Source organism: Maniola jurtina, chromosome 18 (assembly GCF_905333055.1).
Source record: "Maniola jurtina chromosome 18, ilManJurt1.1, whole genome shotgun sequence".
In the NCBI taxonomy this organism is placed as follows: domain Eukaryota; kingdom Metazoa; phylum Arthropoda; class Insecta; order Lepidoptera; family Nymphalidae; genus Maniola; species Maniola jurtina.
This window is the reverse complement of record NC_060046.1, coordinates 993,145-1,012,502: the sequence shown is the minus strand read 5'-3', so window position 1 is coordinate 1,012,502 and position 19,358 is coordinate 993,145. Positions and strand designations below refer to the sequence as shown.

Below are 19,358 nucleotides of genomic sequence, written 5' to 3'. Positions count from 1 at the left end.
AATCGGTAGTAAAGTAAACGATACAATTGAAAACAAACTAAGTGGGCTTTTAAATGGCTCTGTAAACCTATCAAAAGCTTTAGCTGAACTCAATATGGGGAGGACAAATGTTACCAGTAGGACAACCTCCTTATATGAGAGTCATGCTTCGGAGTAACATACTTTTGGCTACAATATTAGGTACTAGCTGTGCCCGCGACTTCGTTCGCGTAGAATAGTGACTTTTCGGGTAGCGTGATTCTTTAAATTGACATAACTTTTTTATTTATGAACCGATTGACATGAAATAAACACTTACAGTCTTATTCATAAAAATTTATAGAAGCTTTATTAGCTTGTTATAAGCAAAGTTCTCAAAAACATCTTTCATAAACGTTCAATAGTGCTATAATGCTCTTAAAGTATTCAATAGCGGCTCCATAACTTATAACAGGCTCAACCCTACTATAAACCCTTAATAAAGAACAACATGGCCGCCGTCTTGTCTTCAGATGACAGCTGATAATTTGATTGAAGTGTAGTTAATAATTATTTTCGTTGATGCTAGTGTCATTGCATTGTAGTTTGTAATTATTTGTACGTAATTTATTATTATCATATCAAAGTATCATAATGCAAGCTCTGCAAGCTATAGCCGCCATCGAGAATGTCGAAAACCCTACACGTCGCCGTCGTCAGAAGGTGTACCAGAAGAGATTTGACCCGTTTTCTTTGCCGGATATCGAGTTTAAACGGCGATACCGCTTCAGTAAAGATACCGCAAGGTTTATTATTAATCTCGTCAGGCAAGATTTGCAACTCGATTCAAGAGGCTGTGGTACTTCACCAGAGTTGCAAGTTTTAACTGCTATAAGATGCTGGGGACGTCGTGAAGTAAGTTCCTACTTAATTTCGAAGTTTCTATTCATGTACTTAATTATTCCTTTTATATGTGATTTCTTCTAACATGTACTTTTTGTCTAGGTTCAAGAAGATGGGGGAGATTTACATGGGTTGTCTCAACCAACTGTAAGCCGCATTTGTGCCAGAGTAGCTCGCGCGATAGCTCGGCACTCAGCGACTTATATTAAAATGCCTCAGACTCTGATAGAACAACAAACAGTTATCAGAGAATTTCAAGAAATCAGGAATTTTCCTTCTGTACTGGGCTGCATTGACTGTACTCATATTAAAATAAAGAAATATGGCGGTGATGCAGCTCAGTACTACATAAATAGAAAGGGATTTTATTCGATGAATGTCCAGGTACTGTACCTAATACATACTTTTACCTAATAAGTACATGTACAGCAACAAAACCTATAGCATCTCCGTGCTGGACAGACAGGCAGCATTAAGACTCCATGGCCCTAGGTCCTTTACTTTTTTTGTATTAATTGTTTTTTATTTTAAATGCAGACATATTTTTTCAGGTAACTTGTGATGCTAAACTACGCATCAGAGATATTGTTGCCAGATGGCGTGGTAGTACCCACGACTCCCGCATCTTTAATGAGTCCACCCTTAAAGAGCGCTTCGAGCGCGGAGACTTTAAGGGGCGACTCTTAGGAGATTCGGGGTACCGCCTGGAAAGATATCTATTCACGCCCATTCTGAGACCTCAAAATGCACGTGAAGAAAATTACAATCGTGCTCAAATTGCTACACGGAACTGTGTAGAACGTTGCTTTGGCGTGTGGAAGCAACGGTTCCAAAGTTTGTTGTATGGAGTCACTGTTCACATGCACAATGTAAAACCTACAATTGTGGCTCTTGCAGTTTTGCATAATATTGCAATAGACCAACAGGACCCTGTTCCAGGTAATTTTTAGTTTAGCATAATTTTTCATCAACATTTATTTGTTAAGCAATATTTTTAACAATTATTACTTTATTTCAGAAAATGATGGTAATGTCCATATTGTTCAGGAGGATGACTCTGCAGCACATTCGAATGAGGCTGGAAGAGGAAGAATGGGAAATAGTGCTTTTCTGCGTGCGTTTATTGACCAACATTTTAGCTAGTAAATTAATTAAAAAATATGTTATTTTAAAGCATTTTATTTATTTTTTTCATAATATTCAATTTTTTTTTTAATCAAAATTTCTTCTAAATCTAAATTTCGAGCTATCCTTTTCTCATTATCCATTTGAGCTCTGTGGAGCTCCCTCCTGCAATCGATTTCCACGCTTGCGATGGCATTTGCAGCAGCAGATGTCTGTAATATACAAAATATTATAGGTATTTACTTATACTTACTACTAGAGGATGCCCGCGACTTCGTCCGCTTGATTTAGGTTTTTAATGATCCCGTGGGAACTGTTTGATTTTCCAGGATAAAAGTAGCCTATGTCCGTCCCCGGGATATAAGCTGACCCTGTACCAAATTTCGTCAGAATCGGTTCAACTGTTGGGCCATGAAAAGGTAACAGATAGACAGACACACTTTCGCATTTATAAAATTACTAGCTGATGCCCGCGACTTCGTTCGCGTGGATGTAGGTTTTTTAAAATTCCCGTGGGAACTCTTTGATTTTCCGGGATAAAAAGTAGCCTATGTGCTAATCCAGGGTATAATCTATCTCCATTCTAAATTTCAGTCCAATCCGTCCAGTAGTTTTTGCGTGAAGGAGTAACAAACATACACACACACACATACAAACTTTCTGCTTTATAATATTAAGTGTGATATATAGTATGGATGGATTTGTACATTAACAAAAAAAAAAATGTGTGCTTTGAAGTCAAAAGATGTTTTATGTTCAAATTCCCCATCAATTTTAGGTCTAGATGGATATAAAAGCACTATTTCTGAAACATTTCAAATTCAAAGGCTGCTGCCACTACCTTGATGCTTTTGAATATTTGTTTTACCTTGTTCTCATTTTCTTTTTTTTTTATTCTTCTTTTTTCTTATTAAACGATTGGTCAGTGCAGACTCAACCTAGAATAATAATTATTACTTATTAAAATCAACTCATTGGCATAGGAAAGACTTACATATTCAAATTTTTATCAAATACAAATTAATGAATACATGATAAAACCATCCTCATAGTATGTAATTTAATTACTGTAGTTGAGGTTTGGTTATTTATTGTTCTAATGTAATATAATTATTTTTATGAGTGCTCAGTGGTAAAAAGGCTATGAAGTACTAACCAGTTGCCAAGTTTAGGGGATGGAAAAAGGAAGAAACCGGTTGCCAAGGAAAAAATTGTGGAAAAAGCTGCACCTGCAGCGTAGAATTTTTGGTGAAGTTGATTAACCTGTAGGTACTTGGGCAGCATTCAATATTTACCTTGTTCTCATTTCCTTCTTTTTTCCGCTGGTCATTCTCATTAGTTATAGGTAGGATCTGAAGCAATAAAAGTGTGTTAGGTGAAGTTGATGAACCTGTAGGTACTTGTGCAGCATTTGATATGAGGTCATTATGACCTTGTTCTCATTTTCTTGATTTATTTTGCTCATCTCATGATTAGTAGGAGGAGTAGTATGAGGTAGGACCTGAAGCAATAAAAGTGTTATTAAATTGGGATGACTATCAAAATTCATTGATCAACCCATGTTGTTAAATATTAATTTACCTCTTCTGTAATTCCATCCTCCTGATGTACCTCTAAGATGATTTCATCTGGTGACAGCCCTCCAACCTTGACCTGAAATTATATATTACTCATATATATGGATAAAGTACTGTGATAGCCTGTGATAGTGGTTAGGACGTCCACCTCCTAATCAGAGTCAGGGGTTCAATCACAGACACACACCTAACTTTTCAGAGTTATGTGCATTTTAAATAATTAAATATCACTTGACATCATGAGGAAACCTGCATGCTTGAGAGTTCTCCATAATGTCCTCAAAGATGTGTGAAGTCTGCCATTGTGCACTTGGCCAACGTGGTAGTCTATGGCCAAACCCTGAGAGGAGATCCATGCTCTGTAGTGAGTCAGCGATGGGTTGATTATGATGATGATGATATATGGATGTGAGAGTACAGACTGAAACACTAGAAAACTATTTGATAACAAATAATATCCTAATTAAGTTGTATTAAGTACATGAACTAGCAACTAAGACATAATAATAAAGATGTATAATATCTCTCACAACAACGAGACTTATAAGTTACTTCATTAACATGAAAAGACCCTTGTCACCAATGTTCAGATCATAAACCTACACAATATATTGTAAAACATTCACCTGATTGATTTGATCAGAATCAAATTCATTTGTGTCGATCACAAATTCATTGGGAAGCCATGCACTGATGTCTTCACTCTTTAGAGGGTCCAACTGTGGCGGTGGGCCGCCACCTGTAGCAATGATTTGCTTCCGCTCTAATGATTTTAATCGTTTTTCGTGCATCTTAATGATGCCCCATTGTGATTTTAGCTGTGGAAGGATACGTTTGCTCCCCTTACACATACTGTTAAAACTGTGAACAATAATATTATGACATGTAATGTTTATTTACAAGTATAATGCATTGTATTGATTTTAACAACACCATAATTAGATACCTATTTAACAAATCTGCCCACGCTGCCTGCTTTTTGGAATTAGTGTTAGTGTCCGTGTTTTTGTTTTCAATCACAGCCACCCTCTCCCTGACCAACTCCATTAATAAATACTACGGAAAGAAATAAACACGTAAATATATATAAAAAAAGGAAGTACACCGAATACACACTTGTGTAGATTGTAGAGAACTGCTGTAGGTACTAACCTTGTCTTCACTTAACCAATTCTCACTTCTTTCTCGCTTTTTAGCCACTTTTCTTCCTGTTTCCATTTTTAATTAAGTTATAAACAAAACTCCGAACGATAATATCCAAATGATCCAACCTATCCTCCTGACAGTTGACACCACCGACCAGAAACAAAAGAAGACGCACTAGTTCATAGACTATAAATAGCTTACTAAAATGGCGGGCGGAGGCGAGGAATGTATATAAAGTGTCCCATTCATGTAATTTATCTTTTTTCTCACTCTCTCTATAAAATACAATAGCCAAACAATGGATTTATCAATGGTGGCCCCTGCCCTCTCTTTCTTACAATTCTACGTTTACGAGAGTTCAGTGGGGTGGGAGGCCGGAAAAGGACGTGACGTAGTAAAACCACAGACCATTAATCCGTGTAAAACTCTTGCCAGACGAAAAAAAAAAAAAAAAAAAAAAAAAAAAAAACCTAGAGATCACAGACCATGCTAGATGAGGTCGAAACGCTTGGAATTTGCGAAAAAGTAAACAAAATTTCAGTGAAAAAAATGTATTTTCATTAAAAATCTTTTTACACTACCACCGGTTCGGAATGCATGAGAAGAACCGGCAAGAAACTCAACAGCTGTTTTTTTTTTGTATAAAATTTGTTATGTATTTCTCTTGAGTCTGTTGCGTCAAATTTCATTGATTGTAGTTTCTTCAATGCATTATTCCAAAATTCTAAATGAGTTGAATTCAAGGACAAAGCGTTAGATAGTTCGCCTCTAGTATGACCGGCACAGTTCAGGCTGTCAAACAAATCGTTAATGAATAAGATGATTTCAGCAGTGAAGAAACCATTATCAATGTTCACAGATGGAACACTATAATTATGTACTAATTGCAGATCTTCATATGTCTTCATCCTGTTCTGTAAGGCTGCAAACACCTCTCTGCTGAAGACTTGTGCAGCAAATTTGACCTGTAAATTTGAAAGTTGCAATATTACAAAGAGCCACAGAGAAGAAAAGAAGAAGTTGCAATATGATTACAATTAAAAATACTGGAGGCAATGCTTGGTGCCTATATAATAGGTTTTACGCGCAACCAACAAACAAACATACTTTCACATTTATGATATGGGTAGCGATTATGACAATGCGCTAACCACAAAGAGCAGCAGCCTAATAGTTAAGACTAATCCACACTAGTGTAGTGTAGGCCTAAGCCCTTCTGATTCTGAGAGCAGACCTGTTCTCAGTAGTGGGCTGGCAATGGGTTGAGATGATGTGCGCAAGACGTCACAAGGTGTGTTTCAAGCTTAAAACTTAAGTTTGAGCAAAGTCCTTTGACTTTGACCACCATATAGATCTCAGCCTAAGTGAGGAATTTCACAGTGGAAACATTTCTTAATCTCATTAGTAATTAAAAACCAGCCAAGTGCGAGTCAGGCTCGCGCAACAAGGCTCCGTACTACAGTCGTATTTTTTTGACATTTTGCATGATAGTTCAAAAACTATGATGCATAAAAATAAATAAAAATCTGTTTTTAGAATGCACAGGATAAGACCTTTTATATGATACCTACCCCACTTGATATAGTTATCTTACTTCAAAAATTGTAAATACATACTAATTATTTATTAGTTCATGACCACAATTTAATTTTTTTTTGTTTGATGTAACCACAAATTTTATAATAACTGTGATAGCCTAGTCACTACTGGTTAGGACGTCCGCCTTCAAATCGGAGATCCTATAAGAGTTCCGTTTTTCCTTTTGAGGTATGGAACCCTAAAAATTGTACGCGGACGAAGTCACGGGCAACTGCTAGTAATTTATATATGTATACTATGATAAGTGGTGATAGCCTAGTGGTTGAGATTACAGCCTCTTATACAGAGGGTAGAAGCTTCAATCTCAGACACACACCTCTAACTTTTCGGTGTTATGTGCATTTTAGGTAATTAAGGTTTCTTTAAAGGTGAAGGAGTACATCGTGAAGAAACCTGAATGCATGCCTACTCAGTAGTGGGCTGGCGATAAGATGATAATAAACAAATAAAATATTTACTGACCTTCATTTTGTCATAAGAGTTTGGTTTAATATGCTTGTCGGTTAATTTGGTAGTTCTCGCACGACCCTGTGCGCCATCTGAAGCATACACCATTTCGATGTAGTTCCATTGCGCACGCTGGGTTCCAATCAGCAAGTCCTTCTTCTGGAAATTATTGCGAAAACATTTTAGTAGGTGCGGAACATCATACATGTGGTATAATTTATTTTTGTCTATCATATAATGAAAGATATTTGGGTCATCATTTTTAACATTTCATTCCCCACACGTAGCTTTTGCTTACGAGGGGTCTCATTTTGACCTAAACGAACTCTAGGAATTAAATCTGACTTTACATGGGACTTATGACGTCTAGAATGTGATTTTACACGTACTGGAGTTCTTTGTATGGCAGATATAACATCAGAAGGCATGGTGTTAGATGGAAGAGGACTCAGTTGACCAACTGTTAGTTCTGGCTCTGTAGATTGGTTTTGAGTTTCTGTACTTGTACTACAGGAATGTACTACATTTGTAGTTATAGAATCTGTCATAGAATCAGACTGTACGTAAAAATCAGGTTCAGTAGTTTCTTTATTTATTTGAGAAGCCACACACTGGACTTGCTCATTACTTGGTGTAACAATACTCTGATTGTTAGGTTCAAAATCACGTTCAGTAATATCTCTACTTTGAACACTTGGGACTTGATCATTTGTAGGTGGAAAAACAGATTGTTTATTGTAATCAAAGTCAGTTTGAACATTAACTGTGTCTATCAGAGAGACTGATGGATTAACAATTCTTACACTGAGAGGTTGGCCAGATTGAAGAGGAAATACTTCCAAAAATTGCTCGTTTCGAGAAGATGTAGCTATATTTTGCTTAGGCAGATGCAATGTAGGAATTGCATCTGCCGTTAGTCTGTGAGATTTAACATGTTGAGGTAAAAAATGAAGTTCGCAAATCTTAACATTCTCTAATGACTTACGGGAATATTTGCGAAGAAATGGACATCGAACTAACCATGCCTTCCAAGTTACCTTCGTAAACGGTACCTTGCGTAAATTGGAGGTGTTTTTACACCCAGGAACACAACACTGCCTCATCGCGAATAAATTTTAGCACTTGAGGACAAAAATTCTGTTTACGCTATCTTTAAGCAATAGATTGCCCTAAGATCACATTTTAGCAGAATACCAAGCGTAAATCATACTATAGGTACATCTTTTACACAAAACAAACTAAAAAAGAATTAGGAAATAATAAATATAAAAGGATCCTGTTAAAACTGAAGCGAAGCACCGGGTCCAATTTTTCAAATTATCGCACCAATAAATTCGTTTAGAAAAAATGGAGGTCAAGATGAATGGTGAAAATTATTGATTATTGTTGAAAATGACACACAACAGCCATGTTTTTTTTTTTTCGTTTAATCTTAACTTATTGGCTAATTCGAAATAGTGGTGGCTTCTTATTGGCTCATTCAAATGCAAATAGCCAATAAAAATTTACGTGCATTTCAAATGAACCAATTAAATTCGATTATATACTGAGATCTAGTATATATACTCTCATTATATACAAATCAAATGTACATAGTCGGGTAGAACGAGACAAAAGGAGCCACGGTTCAAAACGAGAGGGATGGACTGATGCATCTACTTCGCCCTCGACTTGACAGGCCCTGGTTGACACTTTTGACGTATACAAATGTCACACATGCGTCACTTTTTGTCACAGAGCCCAGCATGAGCCCAGTATTTTTGGCATTTTGTCTATGAATTCATCAGAACGACAACATAATAAAGCGAAACTAGCCTATAGCGAGAATTTAGCTGTGAGAGGTTTATTGAACCTTTATGAAAAAAGAAAGTTATGAAACGTTTAATAGGCCTAATGAGTATTTTAGCTAATGAACGATTTAAACCTATAATAAGGGATTTTTATGAATAAGACTGTTACAGTCTTATTCATAAAAATTTATAGAAGCTTTATTAGCTTGTTATAAGCAAAGTTCTCAAAAACATCTTTCATAAACGTTCAATAGTGCTATAATGCTCTTAAAGTATTCAATAGCGGCTCCATAACTTATAACAGGCTCAACCCTACTATAAACCCTTAATAAAGAACAACATGGCCGCCGTCTTGTCTTCAGATGACAGCTGATAATTTGATTGAAGTGTAGTTAATAATTATTTTCGTTGATGCTAGTGTCATTGCATTGTAGTTTGTAATTATTTGTACGTAATTTATTATTATCATATCAAAGTATCATAATGCAAGCTCTGCAAGCTATAGCCGCCATCGAGAATGTCGAAAACCCTACACGTCGCCGTCGTCAGAAGGTGTACCAGAAGAGATTTGACCCGTTTTCTTTGCCGGATATCGAGTTTAAACGGCGATACCGCTTCAGTAAAGATACCGCAAGGTTTATTATTAATCTCGTCAGGCAAGATTTGCAACTCGATTCAAGAGGCTGTGGTACTTCACCAGAGTTGCAAGTTTTAACTGCTATAAGATGCTGGGGACGTCGTGAAGTAAGTTCCTACTTAATTTCGAAGTTTCTATTCATGTACTTAATTATTCCTTTTATATGTGATTTCTTCTAACATGTACTTTTTGTCTAGGTTCAAGAAGATGGGGGAGATTTACATGGGTTGTCTCAACCAACTGTAAGCCGCATTTGTGCCAGAGTAGCTCGCGCGATAGCTCGGCACTCAGCGACTTATATTAAAATGCCTCAGACTCTGATAGAACAACAAACAGTTATCAGAGAATTTCAAGAAATCAGGAATTTTCCTTCTGTACTGGGCTGCATTGACTGTACTCATATTAAAATAAAGAAATATGGCGGTGATGCAGCTCAGTACTACATAAATAGAAAGGGATTTTATTCGATGAATGTCCAGGTACTGTACCTAATACATACTTTTACCTAATAAGTACATGTACAGCAACAAAACCTATAGCATCTCCGTGCTGGACAGACAGGCAGCATTAAGACTCCATGGCCCTAGGTCCTTTACTTTTTTTGTATTAATTGTTTTTTATTTTAAATGCAGACATATTTTTTCAGGTAACTTGTGATGCTAAACTACGCATCAGAGATATTGTTGCCAGATGGCGTGGTAGTACCCACGACTCCCGCATCTTTAATGAGTCCACCCTTAAAGAGCGCTTCGAGCGCGGAGACTTTAAGGGGCGACTCTTAGGAGATTCGGGGTACCGCCTGGAAAGATATCTATTCACGCCCATTCTGAGACCTCAAAATGCACGTGAAGAAAATTACAATCGTGCTCAAATTGCTACACGGAACTGTGTAGAACGTTGCTTTGGCGTGTGGAAGCAACGGTTCCAAAGTTTGTTGTATGGAGTCACTGTTCACATGCACAATGTAAAACCTACAATTGTGGCTCTTGCAGTTTTGCATAATATTGCAATAGACCAACAGGACCCTGTTCCAGGTAATTTTTAGTTTAGCATAATTTTTCATCAACATTTATTTGTTAAGCAATATTTTTAACAATTATTACTTTATTTCAGAAAATGATGGTAATGTCCATATTGTTCAGGAGGATGACTCTGCAGCACATTCGAATGAGGCTGGAAGAGGAAGAATGGGAAATAGTGCTTTTCTGCGTGCGTTTATTGACCAACATTTTAGCTAGTAAATTAATTAAAAAATATGTTATTTTAAAGCATTTTATTTATTTTTTTCATAATATTCAATTTTTTTTTTAATCAAAATTTCTTCTAAATCTAAATTTCGAGCTATCCTTTTCTCATTATCCATTTGAGCTCTGTGGAGCTCCCTCCTGCAATCGATTTCCACGCTTGCGATGGCATTTGCAGCAGCAGATGTCTGTAATATACAAAATATTATAGGTATTTACTTATACTTACTACTAGAGGATGCCCGCGACTTCGTCCGCTTGATTTAGGTTTTTAATGATCCCGTGGGAACTGTTTGATTTTCCAGGATAAAAGTAGCCTATGTCCGTCCCCGGGATATAAGCTGACCCTGTACCAAATTTCGTCAGAATCGGTTCAACTGTTGGGCCATGAAAAGGTAACAGATAGACAGACACACTTTCGCATTTATAAAATTACTAGCTGATGCCCGCGACTTCGTTCGCGTGGATGTAGGTTTTTTAAAATTCCCGTGGGAACTCTTTGATTTTCCGGGATAAAAAGTAGCCTATGTGCTAATCCAGGGTATAATCTATCTCCATTCTAAATTTCAGTCCAATCCGTCCAGTAGTTTTTGCGTGAAGGAGTAACAAACATACACACACACACATACAAACTTTCTGCTTTATAATATTAAGTGTGATATATAGTATGGATGGATTTGTACATTAACAAAAAAAAAAATGTGTGCTTTGAAGTCAAAAGATGTTTTATGTTCAAATTCCCCATCAATTTTAGGTCTAGATGGATATAAAAGCACTATTTCTGAAACATTTCAAATTCAAAGGCTGCTGCCACTACCTTGATGCTTTTGAATATTTGTTTTACCTTGTTCTCATTTTCTTTTTTTTTTATTCTTCTTTTTTCTTATTAAACGATTGGTCAGTGCAGACTCAACCTAGAATAATAATTATTACTTATTAAAATCAACTCATTGGCATAGGAAAGACTTACATATTCAAATTTTTATCAAATACAAATTAATGAATACATGATAAAACCATCCTCATAGTATGTAATTTAATTACTGTAGTTGAGGTTTGGTTATTTATTGTTCTAATGTAATATAATTATTTTTATGAGTGCTCAGTGGTAAAAAGGCTATGAAGTACTAACCAGTTGCCAAGTTTAGGGGATGGAAAAAGGAAGAAACCGGTTGCCAAGGAAAAAATTGTGGAAAAAGCTGCACCTGCAGCGTAGAATTTTTGGTGAAGTTGATTAACCTGTAGGTACTTGGGCAGCATTCAATATTTACCTTGTTCTCATTTCCTTCTTTTTTCCGCTGGTCATTCTCATTAGTTATAGGTAGGATCTGAAGCAATAAAAGTGTGTTAGGTGAAGTTGATGAACCTGTAGGTACTTGTGCAGCATTTGATATGAGGTCATTATGACCTTGTTCTCATTTTCTTGATTTATTTTGCTCATCTCATGATTAGTAGGAGGAGTAGTATGAGGTAGGACCTGAAGCAATAAAAGTGTTATTAAATTGGGATGACTATCAAAATTCATTGATCAACCCATGTTGTTAAATATTAATTTACCTCTTCTGTAATTCCATCCTCCTGATGTACCTCTAAGATGATTTCATCTGGTGACAGCCCTCCAACCTTGACCTGAAATTATATATTACTCATATATATGGATAAAGTACTGTGATAGCCTGTGATAGTGGTTAGGACGTCCACCTCCTAATCAGAGTCAGGGGTTCAATCACAGACACACACCTAACTTTTCAGAGTTATGTGCATTTTAAATAATTAAATATCACTTGACATCATGAGGAAACCTGCATGCTTGAGAGTTCTCCATAATGTCCTCAAAGATGTGTGAAGTCTGCCATTGTGCACTTGGCCAACGTGGTAGTCTATGGCCAAACCCTGAGAGGAGATCCATGCTCTGTAGTGAGTCAGCGATGGGTTGATTATGATGATGATGATATATGGATGTGAGAGTACAGACTGAAACACTAGAAAACTATTTGATAACAAATAATATCCTAATTAAGTTGTATTAAGTACATGAACTAGCAACTAAGACATAATAATAAAGATGTATAATATCTCTCACAACAACGAGACTTATAAGTTACTTCATTAACATGAAAAGACCCTTGTCACCAATGTTCAGATCATAAACCTACACAATATATTGTAAAACATTCACCTGATTGATTTGATCAGAATCAAATTCATTTGTGTCGATCACAAATTCATTGGGAAGCCATGCACTGATGTCTTCACTCTTTAGAGGGTCCAACTGTGGCGGTGGGCCGCCACCTGTAGCAATGATTTGCTTCCGCTCTAATGATTTTAATCGTTTTTCGTGCATCTTAATGATGCCCCATTGTGATTTTAGCTGTGGAAGGATACGTTTGCTCCCCTTACACATACTGTTAAAACTGTGAACAATAATATTATGACATGTAATGTTTATTTACAAGTATAATGCATTGTATTGATTTTAACAACACCATAATTAGATACCTATTTAACAAATCTGCCCACGCTGCCTGCTTTTTGGAATTAGTGTTAGTGTCCGTGTTTTTGTTTTCAATCACAGCCACCCTCTCCCTGACCAACTCCATTAATAAATACTACGGAAAGAAATAAACACGTAAATATATATAAAAAAAGGAAGTACACCGAATACACACTTGTGTAGATTGTAGAGAACTGCTGTAGGTACTAACCTTGTCTTCACTTAACCAATTCTCACTTCTTTCTCGCTTTTTAGCCACTTTTCTTCCTGTTTCCATTTTTAATTAAGTTATAAACAAAACTCCGAACGATAATATCCAAATGATCCAACCTATCCTCCTGACAGTTGACACTTTTGACGTATACAAATGTCACACATGCGTCACTTTTTGTCACAGAGCCCAGCATGAGCCCAGTATTTTTGGCATTTTGTCTATGAATTCATCAGAACGACAACATAATAAAGCGAAACTAGCCTATAGCGAGAATTTAGCTGTGAGAGGTTTATTGAACCTTTATGAAAAAAGAAAGTTATGAAACGTTTAATAGGCCTAATGAGTATTTTAGCTAATGAACGATTTAAACCTATAATAAGGGATTTTTATGAATAAGACTGTTAATGTTAAGTGAAGCTTACTACAATATATTAGTGAAAACCGTATCTAAATCGAATAAGCCGTTTCTGATATTAGCGTGCACAAACACACAGACAAACAGACAAACAGACCAAAAAAATTAATTACAATTTCGGGTTCGGCATCAATATAATAACAACCCCTGCTACTTTTTTTTATATATTTCCATTGTACAGACACCACTTTTCTACAAATTTATTATATGTATTTGTATAGATTGTTAAATATCCTTACTAACAATTTTTTGATTAATTTTTTAAAATAATGTTTTAATAAGGTATTTTGCTTTCTAAATCAACACGAGTAGCTACCTTCTCAAAATTCTGTTAAAGTGACTATTTGAAAGGTTTTTAGGGTCCCGTACCTCAAAAAAAAAAACGGAACCCTTATAGGATCACTTTGTTATCTGTCTGTCTGTCTGTCCGTCCGTCCGTTGTGTCTAAAATTCAAAAAAAATTCAAAATTCAAAATATTTTTATTCAATTAGACTTTACAAGTTCTTTTGAATCGTCAAAAGCATCTACCATAGGTTCGGAATGCCTTTCCTACCGAGAAGAACCAGCAAGAAACCTATAGGGTACTTCCCGTTGACCTAGAACCATGAAATTTGGTAGCTAGGTAGGTCTTATAACACAAGTAAAGGAATAAATCTGAAAACCGTGAATTTGTGGTTACATTATTAAAAAAAAATTAAAATGTGTTTCAATTTTCAAAGTATGATAACTATAGCAAGTCGGGTATCATATGAAAAAGCTTTACCTGTACATTCCAAAACATATTTTTATTTATTTTTATGCATAATAGTTTTGATTTATCGTGCAAAATGTCGGAAAAAATACCCGAGTACGGAACCCCCGGTGCGCGAGTCTGACTCACGCTTGGCCGTTTTTTTTAATATTTTAGATATTATATAATGTAGTATAATCTAATGGCCCAAGCAATATAATGCAAACATATAACATATTTCCAATGCCGTTCGTGTCTAGTTCACAGAAACCCTTGCAATATTAAAATTCATTTCAACACATTGTTTTCTTATCGGATTAACTCAAAACGGAACTGTATGCCTACCGTACTTTATTTCTAGATGATGCCCGGACTTCGTCAACTTAGAATTTGTTTTTTTTTTTTAATCCCGTGGGAATTCTTTGATTTTCCGGGGTAAAAAGTTACCTATGTCAATTTCTGCGATGCAAGCTACCTCTGCATCAAATTTCATATAAATTGGTTAAGGGCCTTTAAGAACCCCGTGGTAACTCTTTGATTTTCCGGGATAAAAAGTAACCTATGTACTTCTTCAGGATAAAAATCGGTTCGACTGTTGGGACGTGAATAGCTAGCAGACAGACAGACACACTTTCGCATTCATAATATTAGTCTCGAGGTTATGGATTATTATTAATTACTCACTAGAATCTAGATGATACCCACGACTTAGTTCACGTGGATTTAGGTTTTTTGTGAAAAATCCGTGGGAACTCCTTAGTTATTTTAATCCCTATTGCGAACATTTCTCAATTATACACCAGTGTGGCTTTCCCGATGTTTTCTTTTTGAATGAAACACTGTTCACTCAAAAGTGCCATTCACAGATACACCGTGTTAACACTAAAGTTAGTGTTTTACTGCTTATCTGTCGTCGAGTTTACATCGAACATCATTGAAGAGTCGTAAAATCCTTTACTTCTTTTTACGCGCGTTTCATCGCGAGTTATCGCGCGCGGTTGTATGCGGTTGGAATCTCGCGGGACTTCCTTGATGTTAATGAGTGTTTTTGTTATGATAGCGATAGTGGAGCCGTTGCATAATATAACATTACTGTCGCTTAGATGTCGCATATTGCGTAGTTTTTTAAACGAAAAGAATGTAGATGCAACGAACAAAACTATAAAAAAAGAAATATCATTCACAAACATATACCACAAAGCCGTGTTAACACTAAAGTTACTATTTTACTGCTTAATCTGTCCTCGTGTTTACATGGAACATCATTGGACAGTCGTAAAATCCTTGATTTTTTTTACGCGCGTTTTATTGCAAGTTATCGCGCGCGGTTGAATGCGGCTGGAATGCGGCGGGACTTCCTTGATGATAATGAGTGGTTTTGTATTATTAGCGATAGTGGAGTCATCGCATAATATAATTATATTGTCGCTTAGATTGTTGCATGGTTTTTTACCCGACTGCGGCAAAGCCAAAAGGAAGGGTTATGATTTTAGCAGTCTATGAATGTATGCGTGTATATTTGTATCCAGATTCTGTGTGTTCCACCGTAGCGCCTAAACTACTGGACCGATTTTTATACGAAAAAATAAGTACATGAAAAAAAGTAGGGGTCTCCAAAATTATTTTTTTGCTATTGTATCGAGTGGGGTGTCAAATGAAAGAGGAGAAAATTTTGAGTTCATAAATGTAAAGGCACTATAACATTAAAATATACCAAGCGACAGAAAAACAATTTTATTATACTTAATATTTCAGCGTTTATTAAGACGATCGCAGTCGGGTTTTAGTTTTCAACTTTTTTATTGATCAAAAATACTAAACATGTGCAAATGAATAACTGCAACAGAACTTAAGACTTATAGGCTCAGAATCCATTTAGTATCAGAGCACAGTTAAACAGGTTTCACTGTATTATCAATCTCAAAGCACTAGGTGGCACTAGTCACACCAATTTGAGCTGGTGCTGTTCTTTGGATTCTATGAAATTGAGAGAGACAATCCTATCAAGAGACCTATGTCCAGATGTCCATCGATTGAGACGAAGCCTCAATTATTATCTTCAGCAAATTGAGTGAGTCAAAAAACAATTAATTTCCGAAGGGCGTTTTTTCCGCGTTGAACAAGAACAACAGATTGGAACTGGCAGACATGTTTACGGCTCGTCCGATTGATTTACGACAAAAGGGAAATGTCCGGTTTAGGGTTCCGTGGACAAATACGTTAAAAAGAAATTCAATAATACTTCATTGAGAGTAGAGTTAAACTGTTTATAAGGAACAAGGCGAATTATCACTCTCTTTTAACGTTTAAAATATCGAAAGTGATTTCCATTGTAAGTATGGGTTGTTACGGCTATACTTACGGCTATACTAATGTTTTGAGTTTTATTTTTGATGTTTTTTAGCACCAACAATAGGATATGATATCTTCAAGTTTAAACTTCTGCGAACATACGGAACCGCTCACAACGTAAGCATGAACGTACTTGGCAAGTTTTTTAATACATCGCCCGCTACTAAATTATGTTAGTACTGTTTTATGGCACTTTAGCGACGCTTGGAACTTTAATGTGGGAAAGCAGAAATGAAACTGACCTTTAATGCGGATCGCACAATAGGCGCGACGCACACAGCCAGAGCCGAGGCACGTCGCCTCATGATAGACCCATCACCGGCTCACTACAGAGCACGGGTCCTCTCAGAATGAGAACGGTCTTGGCCATAGTCCGAATGGCCAAGTGCAGATTGACAGTCTTTACACACTTTTGAGAACATTATGGAGAAGTCTCAGGTGTGCAGGTTTCCTCACGATTTTTACTTAAATAAATAAATAATAAATAAATAATGGTTTATTCGCTGAAATGTCACCGTTAAAGTAGACATTTGATTTCTTAAAATACACGTATGACTCCAAAAAGATTGAACCCCCGGACTCCCAAATAGTCTTATCCACTAAGCTATCATCGCTTTTTCACGTCTCGTAGCCTACTTGATACCTACTTAGCAAATCAAACTATACCTACTTATTTGACATGATGGTTCACTGAATAGAGCTAACTTATGGCGCTCTCTCTTGCACAATTGTATAGAAGTGAAAAGGGTGCACTATGATTGTGATGTTATGACCATTCCCTAAAATGTAAGGGTGTGTTTGCAGTACAAAAAAAAACACTTTAATACGTTGCTCCGTTGCAGCATGATTGAAGGAAAAACCAACAAACAAACACATTTTTGCATTTATAATAATGAGTGGCTTAGTGATATTATCTTACTAGCCGATGCCCGCGACTTCGCCCGCGTGGAATCAGGTTTTTCGAAATCCCGTGGGAACTCTTTGACTTTCCGGGATAAAAAGTAGCCTATGTGCTAATCCAGGATATTATCTATCTCCATTCCATAGTTCCGCCAAATCCGTCTAGTAGTTTTTGCATGAAGGAGTAACAAACATACACACACACACATACACAAAAATTTTATAATATTAGTGTGATTATTTGCACCAAATAGGTACTATAAGTTTAAGGTAATAAAAATGAACATACTTCATGCTTAATTAGATTGTGGAAAAATTAAGAAAAGTGGTTACTCAAATAAATAATTAAAATTGTCTAAAGTAGTTTGTTATTTCTTATGAGCGGGTATTTTATACGTACCTATCCGTCGATTTTATGCTCTCTGCTTTATGGGTTTTTATTTTACGACCTTCTCCAACTAAACGACCATTTAATAACTTAATAGAGTGTTAAATTTTATGATTATTATCAGTGTTATTTTTCATATTATTTTGATAAATTTTAAAGATAAGCAAACATAAACATTTATATGATCTTACTAAATTAATATTAATTTTAATTTCAATGTGTTTTATATGAGTTTTGTCTACTCAGGCCGTAACTGCAACCTCATGTGATGTTAAGTGATGATAGAGTCTAAAGACTGAAGCGGGCTAAACTGGATGCCGTTTTGGTATCCGTGTTTCTTGTAACATAAATTATATCCTAAATACGTCCTTCAAATCAAGAGTGAGTAGGCATCTTTTTCTAGACATTATCATTGCTTTTTATTTTAACAGGGCTCTCTCCGTCACTCGTTTCATACAATCGTAGTTCCAATTTCATTTGAATATTAAGCAACCAAAGTCCATGAAATTTTGCAGACATATTCTAGAAACTAATATCTGTGTCTATGGTGTTTTAGATTTTTCTAAAAATTACAGGGGCTCAAAGATTTGTATGAAAATTTTTAAGACCGCGTAACTTTGAAACCGAATATTTTAACAGAAATCTGGAAAACTACAGACATAGATATTAGTTTCTAGAATATGTCTGCAAAATTTCATGGACTTTGGTTGCTTTATAAATGAAATTGGAACTACGATTGTATGAAACGAGTGACGGAGAGAGCCGTCTCATACACCTAGATTTTTTACCTATTATATTATTCTGGCCTAATACGTTCCCAAAACGAACTCGATGCCTATATGCCGGGCTGGCCTCAAATATTCCTAGACAGAGACAGGTGGAAGGAAGAAAGGGAGGCCTTTGCCCAGCACTGGGACAGTACGGGCTAACAATATAATTATCATAAATACGTTCCTAGCTTTTCAGCGTTATGTGTAGAGTGCACAAGTAACAAACTTAGTAGCTTACTTATTAAGAGGAGGCTATAATACAATTTCTTAGTGAAAACTTATCGCCGGCCCACTACAGAGCACGAATATCCTCTCAGAATGAGAAGGACTTAGGTCATAGTCGGTCACGCTGGCCCAATGCGAATTGGCCCAAACTAACTAGTCACTAGGCTGAGCTTTCAGTTGCCCACAGTATGGTGTTTTTGTATTGTTATTTGTAACTTTTTATGATTTTAAAAAGCAATTGCTGAGTTTCTTACCAACTCTTCTCAGTAGAATCTTCATTCCGAACCGGTGGCAGAGTCATAGTCATAGCATAGAAGACAATAGTTCTCTTACATGAAATAAATCGATTTCGATTTTTTTAAAGATTGAACAAGAATGTGAAGTTTGAGAACACTCTTCAAGTCTAAAGTATAGAAAGGGCAAGCTCTCTTTATGTAAAACAC

At 36.1% G+C, this 19,358-nt stretch overlaps 5 protein-coding genes across 9 annotated transcripts in view; 2 read left to right on the top strand and 3 right to left on the bottom strand.

Moving 5' to 3' along the window:
* The window catches only part of LOC123874534, a 275,616-nt gene that overhangs the window by 188,358 nt on the left and 67,900 nt on the right, over window positions 1–19,358 (bottom strand). The window lies entirely within an intron of this gene.
* LOC123874530 (putative nuclease HARBI1) lies at window positions 316–2,013 on the top strand. The gene is made up of 4 exons (XM_045919944.1): window positions 316–873; window positions 964–1,245; window positions 1,413–1,800; window positions 1,880–2,013. The coding sequence occupies exons 1-4, from the start codon at window positions 613–615 to the stop codon at window positions 2,002–2,004; spliced, it is 1,056 nt and encodes a 351-aa protein (XP_045775900.1). The 5' UTR covers window positions 316–612; the 3' UTR covers window positions 2,005–2,013.
* LOC123874532 lies at window positions 2,023–4,851 on the bottom strand. 3 transcript variants are annotated; one of them, XM_045919948.1, is made up of 8 exons: window positions 4,716–4,851; window positions 4,510–4,619; window positions 4,190–4,424; window positions 3,568–3,639; window positions 3,419–3,487; window positions 3,282–3,338; window positions 2,855–2,924; window positions 2,162–2,198 (listed from the first exon to the last, which is right to left on the bottom strand). In XM_045919948.1, exons 1-7 carry the CDS (start codon window positions 4,779–4,781, stop codon window positions 2,862–2,864), a joined length of 672 nt encoding a protein of 223 aa, XP_045775904.1. In that variant the 5' UTR covers window positions 4,782–4,851; the 3' UTR covers window positions 2,162–2,198; window positions 2,855–2,861. The 3 variants fall into 3 exon arrangements, with proteins under 3 accessions (XP_045775902.1, XP_045775904.1, XP_045775905.1); XM_045919949.1 differs by lacking the exon at window positions 3,282–3,338; XM_045919946.1 differs by lacking the exons at window positions 2,855–2,924; window positions 3,282–3,338 and having other exon boundaries at window positions 2,023–2,198.
* On the top strand, window positions 8,732–10,429 carry LOC123874529 (putative nuclease HARBI1). The gene is made up of 4 exons (XM_045919943.1): window positions 8,732–9,289; window positions 9,380–9,661; window positions 9,829–10,216; window positions 10,296–10,429. The coding sequence occupies exons 1-4, from the start codon at window positions 9,029–9,031 to the stop codon at window positions 10,418–10,420; spliced, it is 1,056 nt and encodes a 351-aa protein (XP_045775899.1). The 5' UTR covers window positions 8,732–9,028; the 3' UTR covers window positions 10,421–10,429.
* On the bottom strand, window positions 10,439–13,402 carry LOC123874533. 3 transcript variants are annotated; one of them, XM_045919951.1, is made up of 8 exons: window positions 13,132–13,400; window positions 12,926–13,035; window positions 12,606–12,840; window positions 11,984–12,055; window positions 11,835–11,903; window positions 11,698–11,754; window positions 11,271–11,340; window positions 10,578–10,614 (listed from the first exon to the last, which is right to left on the bottom strand). In XM_045919951.1, exons 1-7 carry the CDS (start codon window positions 13,195–13,197, stop codon window positions 11,278–11,280), a joined length of 672 nt encoding a protein of 223 aa, XP_045775907.1. In that variant the 5' UTR covers window positions 13,198–13,400; the 3' UTR covers window positions 10,578–10,614; window positions 11,271–11,277. The 3 variants fall into 3 exon arrangements, with proteins under 3 accessions (XP_045775906.1, XP_045775907.1, XP_045775908.1); XM_045919952.1 differs by lacking the exon at window positions 11,698–11,754; XM_045919950.1 differs by lacking the exons at window positions 11,271–11,340; window positions 11,698–11,754 and having other exon boundaries at window positions 10,439–10,614; window positions 13,132–13,402.

Excerpts from the sequence above, each read along its gene's own strand:
- LOC123874530 (XM_045919944.1), top strand. The coding sequence starts at position 613 with ATGCAAGCTCTGCAAGCTATAGCCGCCATCGAGAATGTCGAAAACCCT. Across the intron at positions 1,246-1,412 it reads TTTATTCGATGAATGTCCAG|GTAACTTGTGATGCTAAACT; the intron begins GTACTGTACCTA and ends ATATTTTTTCAG. Across the intron at positions 1,801-1,879 it reads CCAACAGGACCCTGTTCCAG|AAAATGATGGTAATGTCCAT; the intron begins GTAATTTTTAGT and ends ACTTTATTTCAG.
- LOC123874532 (XM_045919946.1), bottom strand. The coding sequence starts at position 4,781 with ATGGAAACAGGAAGAAAAGTGGCTAAAAAGCGAGAAAGAAGTGAGAAT. Across the intron at positions 4,620-4,715 it reads ATTGGTTAAGTGAAGACAAG|TATTTATTAATGGAGTTGGT; the intron begins GTTAGTACCTAC and ends TTCTTTCCGTAG. Across the intron at positions 3,488-3,567 it reads AGGATGGAATTACAGAAGAG|GTCCTACCTCATACTACTCC; the intron begins GTAAATTAATAT and ends TTATTGCTTCAG.
- LOC123874529 (XM_045919943.1), top strand. The coding sequence starts at position 9,029 with ATGCAAGCTCTGCAAGCTATAGCCGCCATCGAGAATGTCGAAAACCCT. Across the intron at positions 9,290-9,379 it reads GATGCTGGGGACGTCGTGAA|GTTCAAGAAGATGGGGGAGA; the intron begins GTAAGTTCCTAC and ends CTTTTTGTCTAG. Across the intron at positions 10,217-10,295 it reads CCAACAGGACCCTGTTCCAG|AAAATGATGGTAATGTCCAT; the intron begins GTAATTTTTAGT and ends ACTTTATTTCAG.
- LOC123874533 (XM_045919950.1), bottom strand. The coding sequence starts at position 13,197 with ATGGAAACAGGAAGAAAAGTGGCTAAAAAGCGAGAAAGAAGTGAGAAT. Across the intron at positions 13,036-13,131 it reads ATTGGTTAAGTGAAGACAAG|TATTTATTAATGGAGTTGGT; the intron begins GTTAGTACCTAC and ends TTCTTTCCGTAG. Across the intron at positions 12,056-12,605 it reads ATTCTGATCAAATCAATCAG|GTCAAGGTTGGAGGGCTGTC; the intron begins GTGAATGTTTTA and ends ATATAATTTCAG.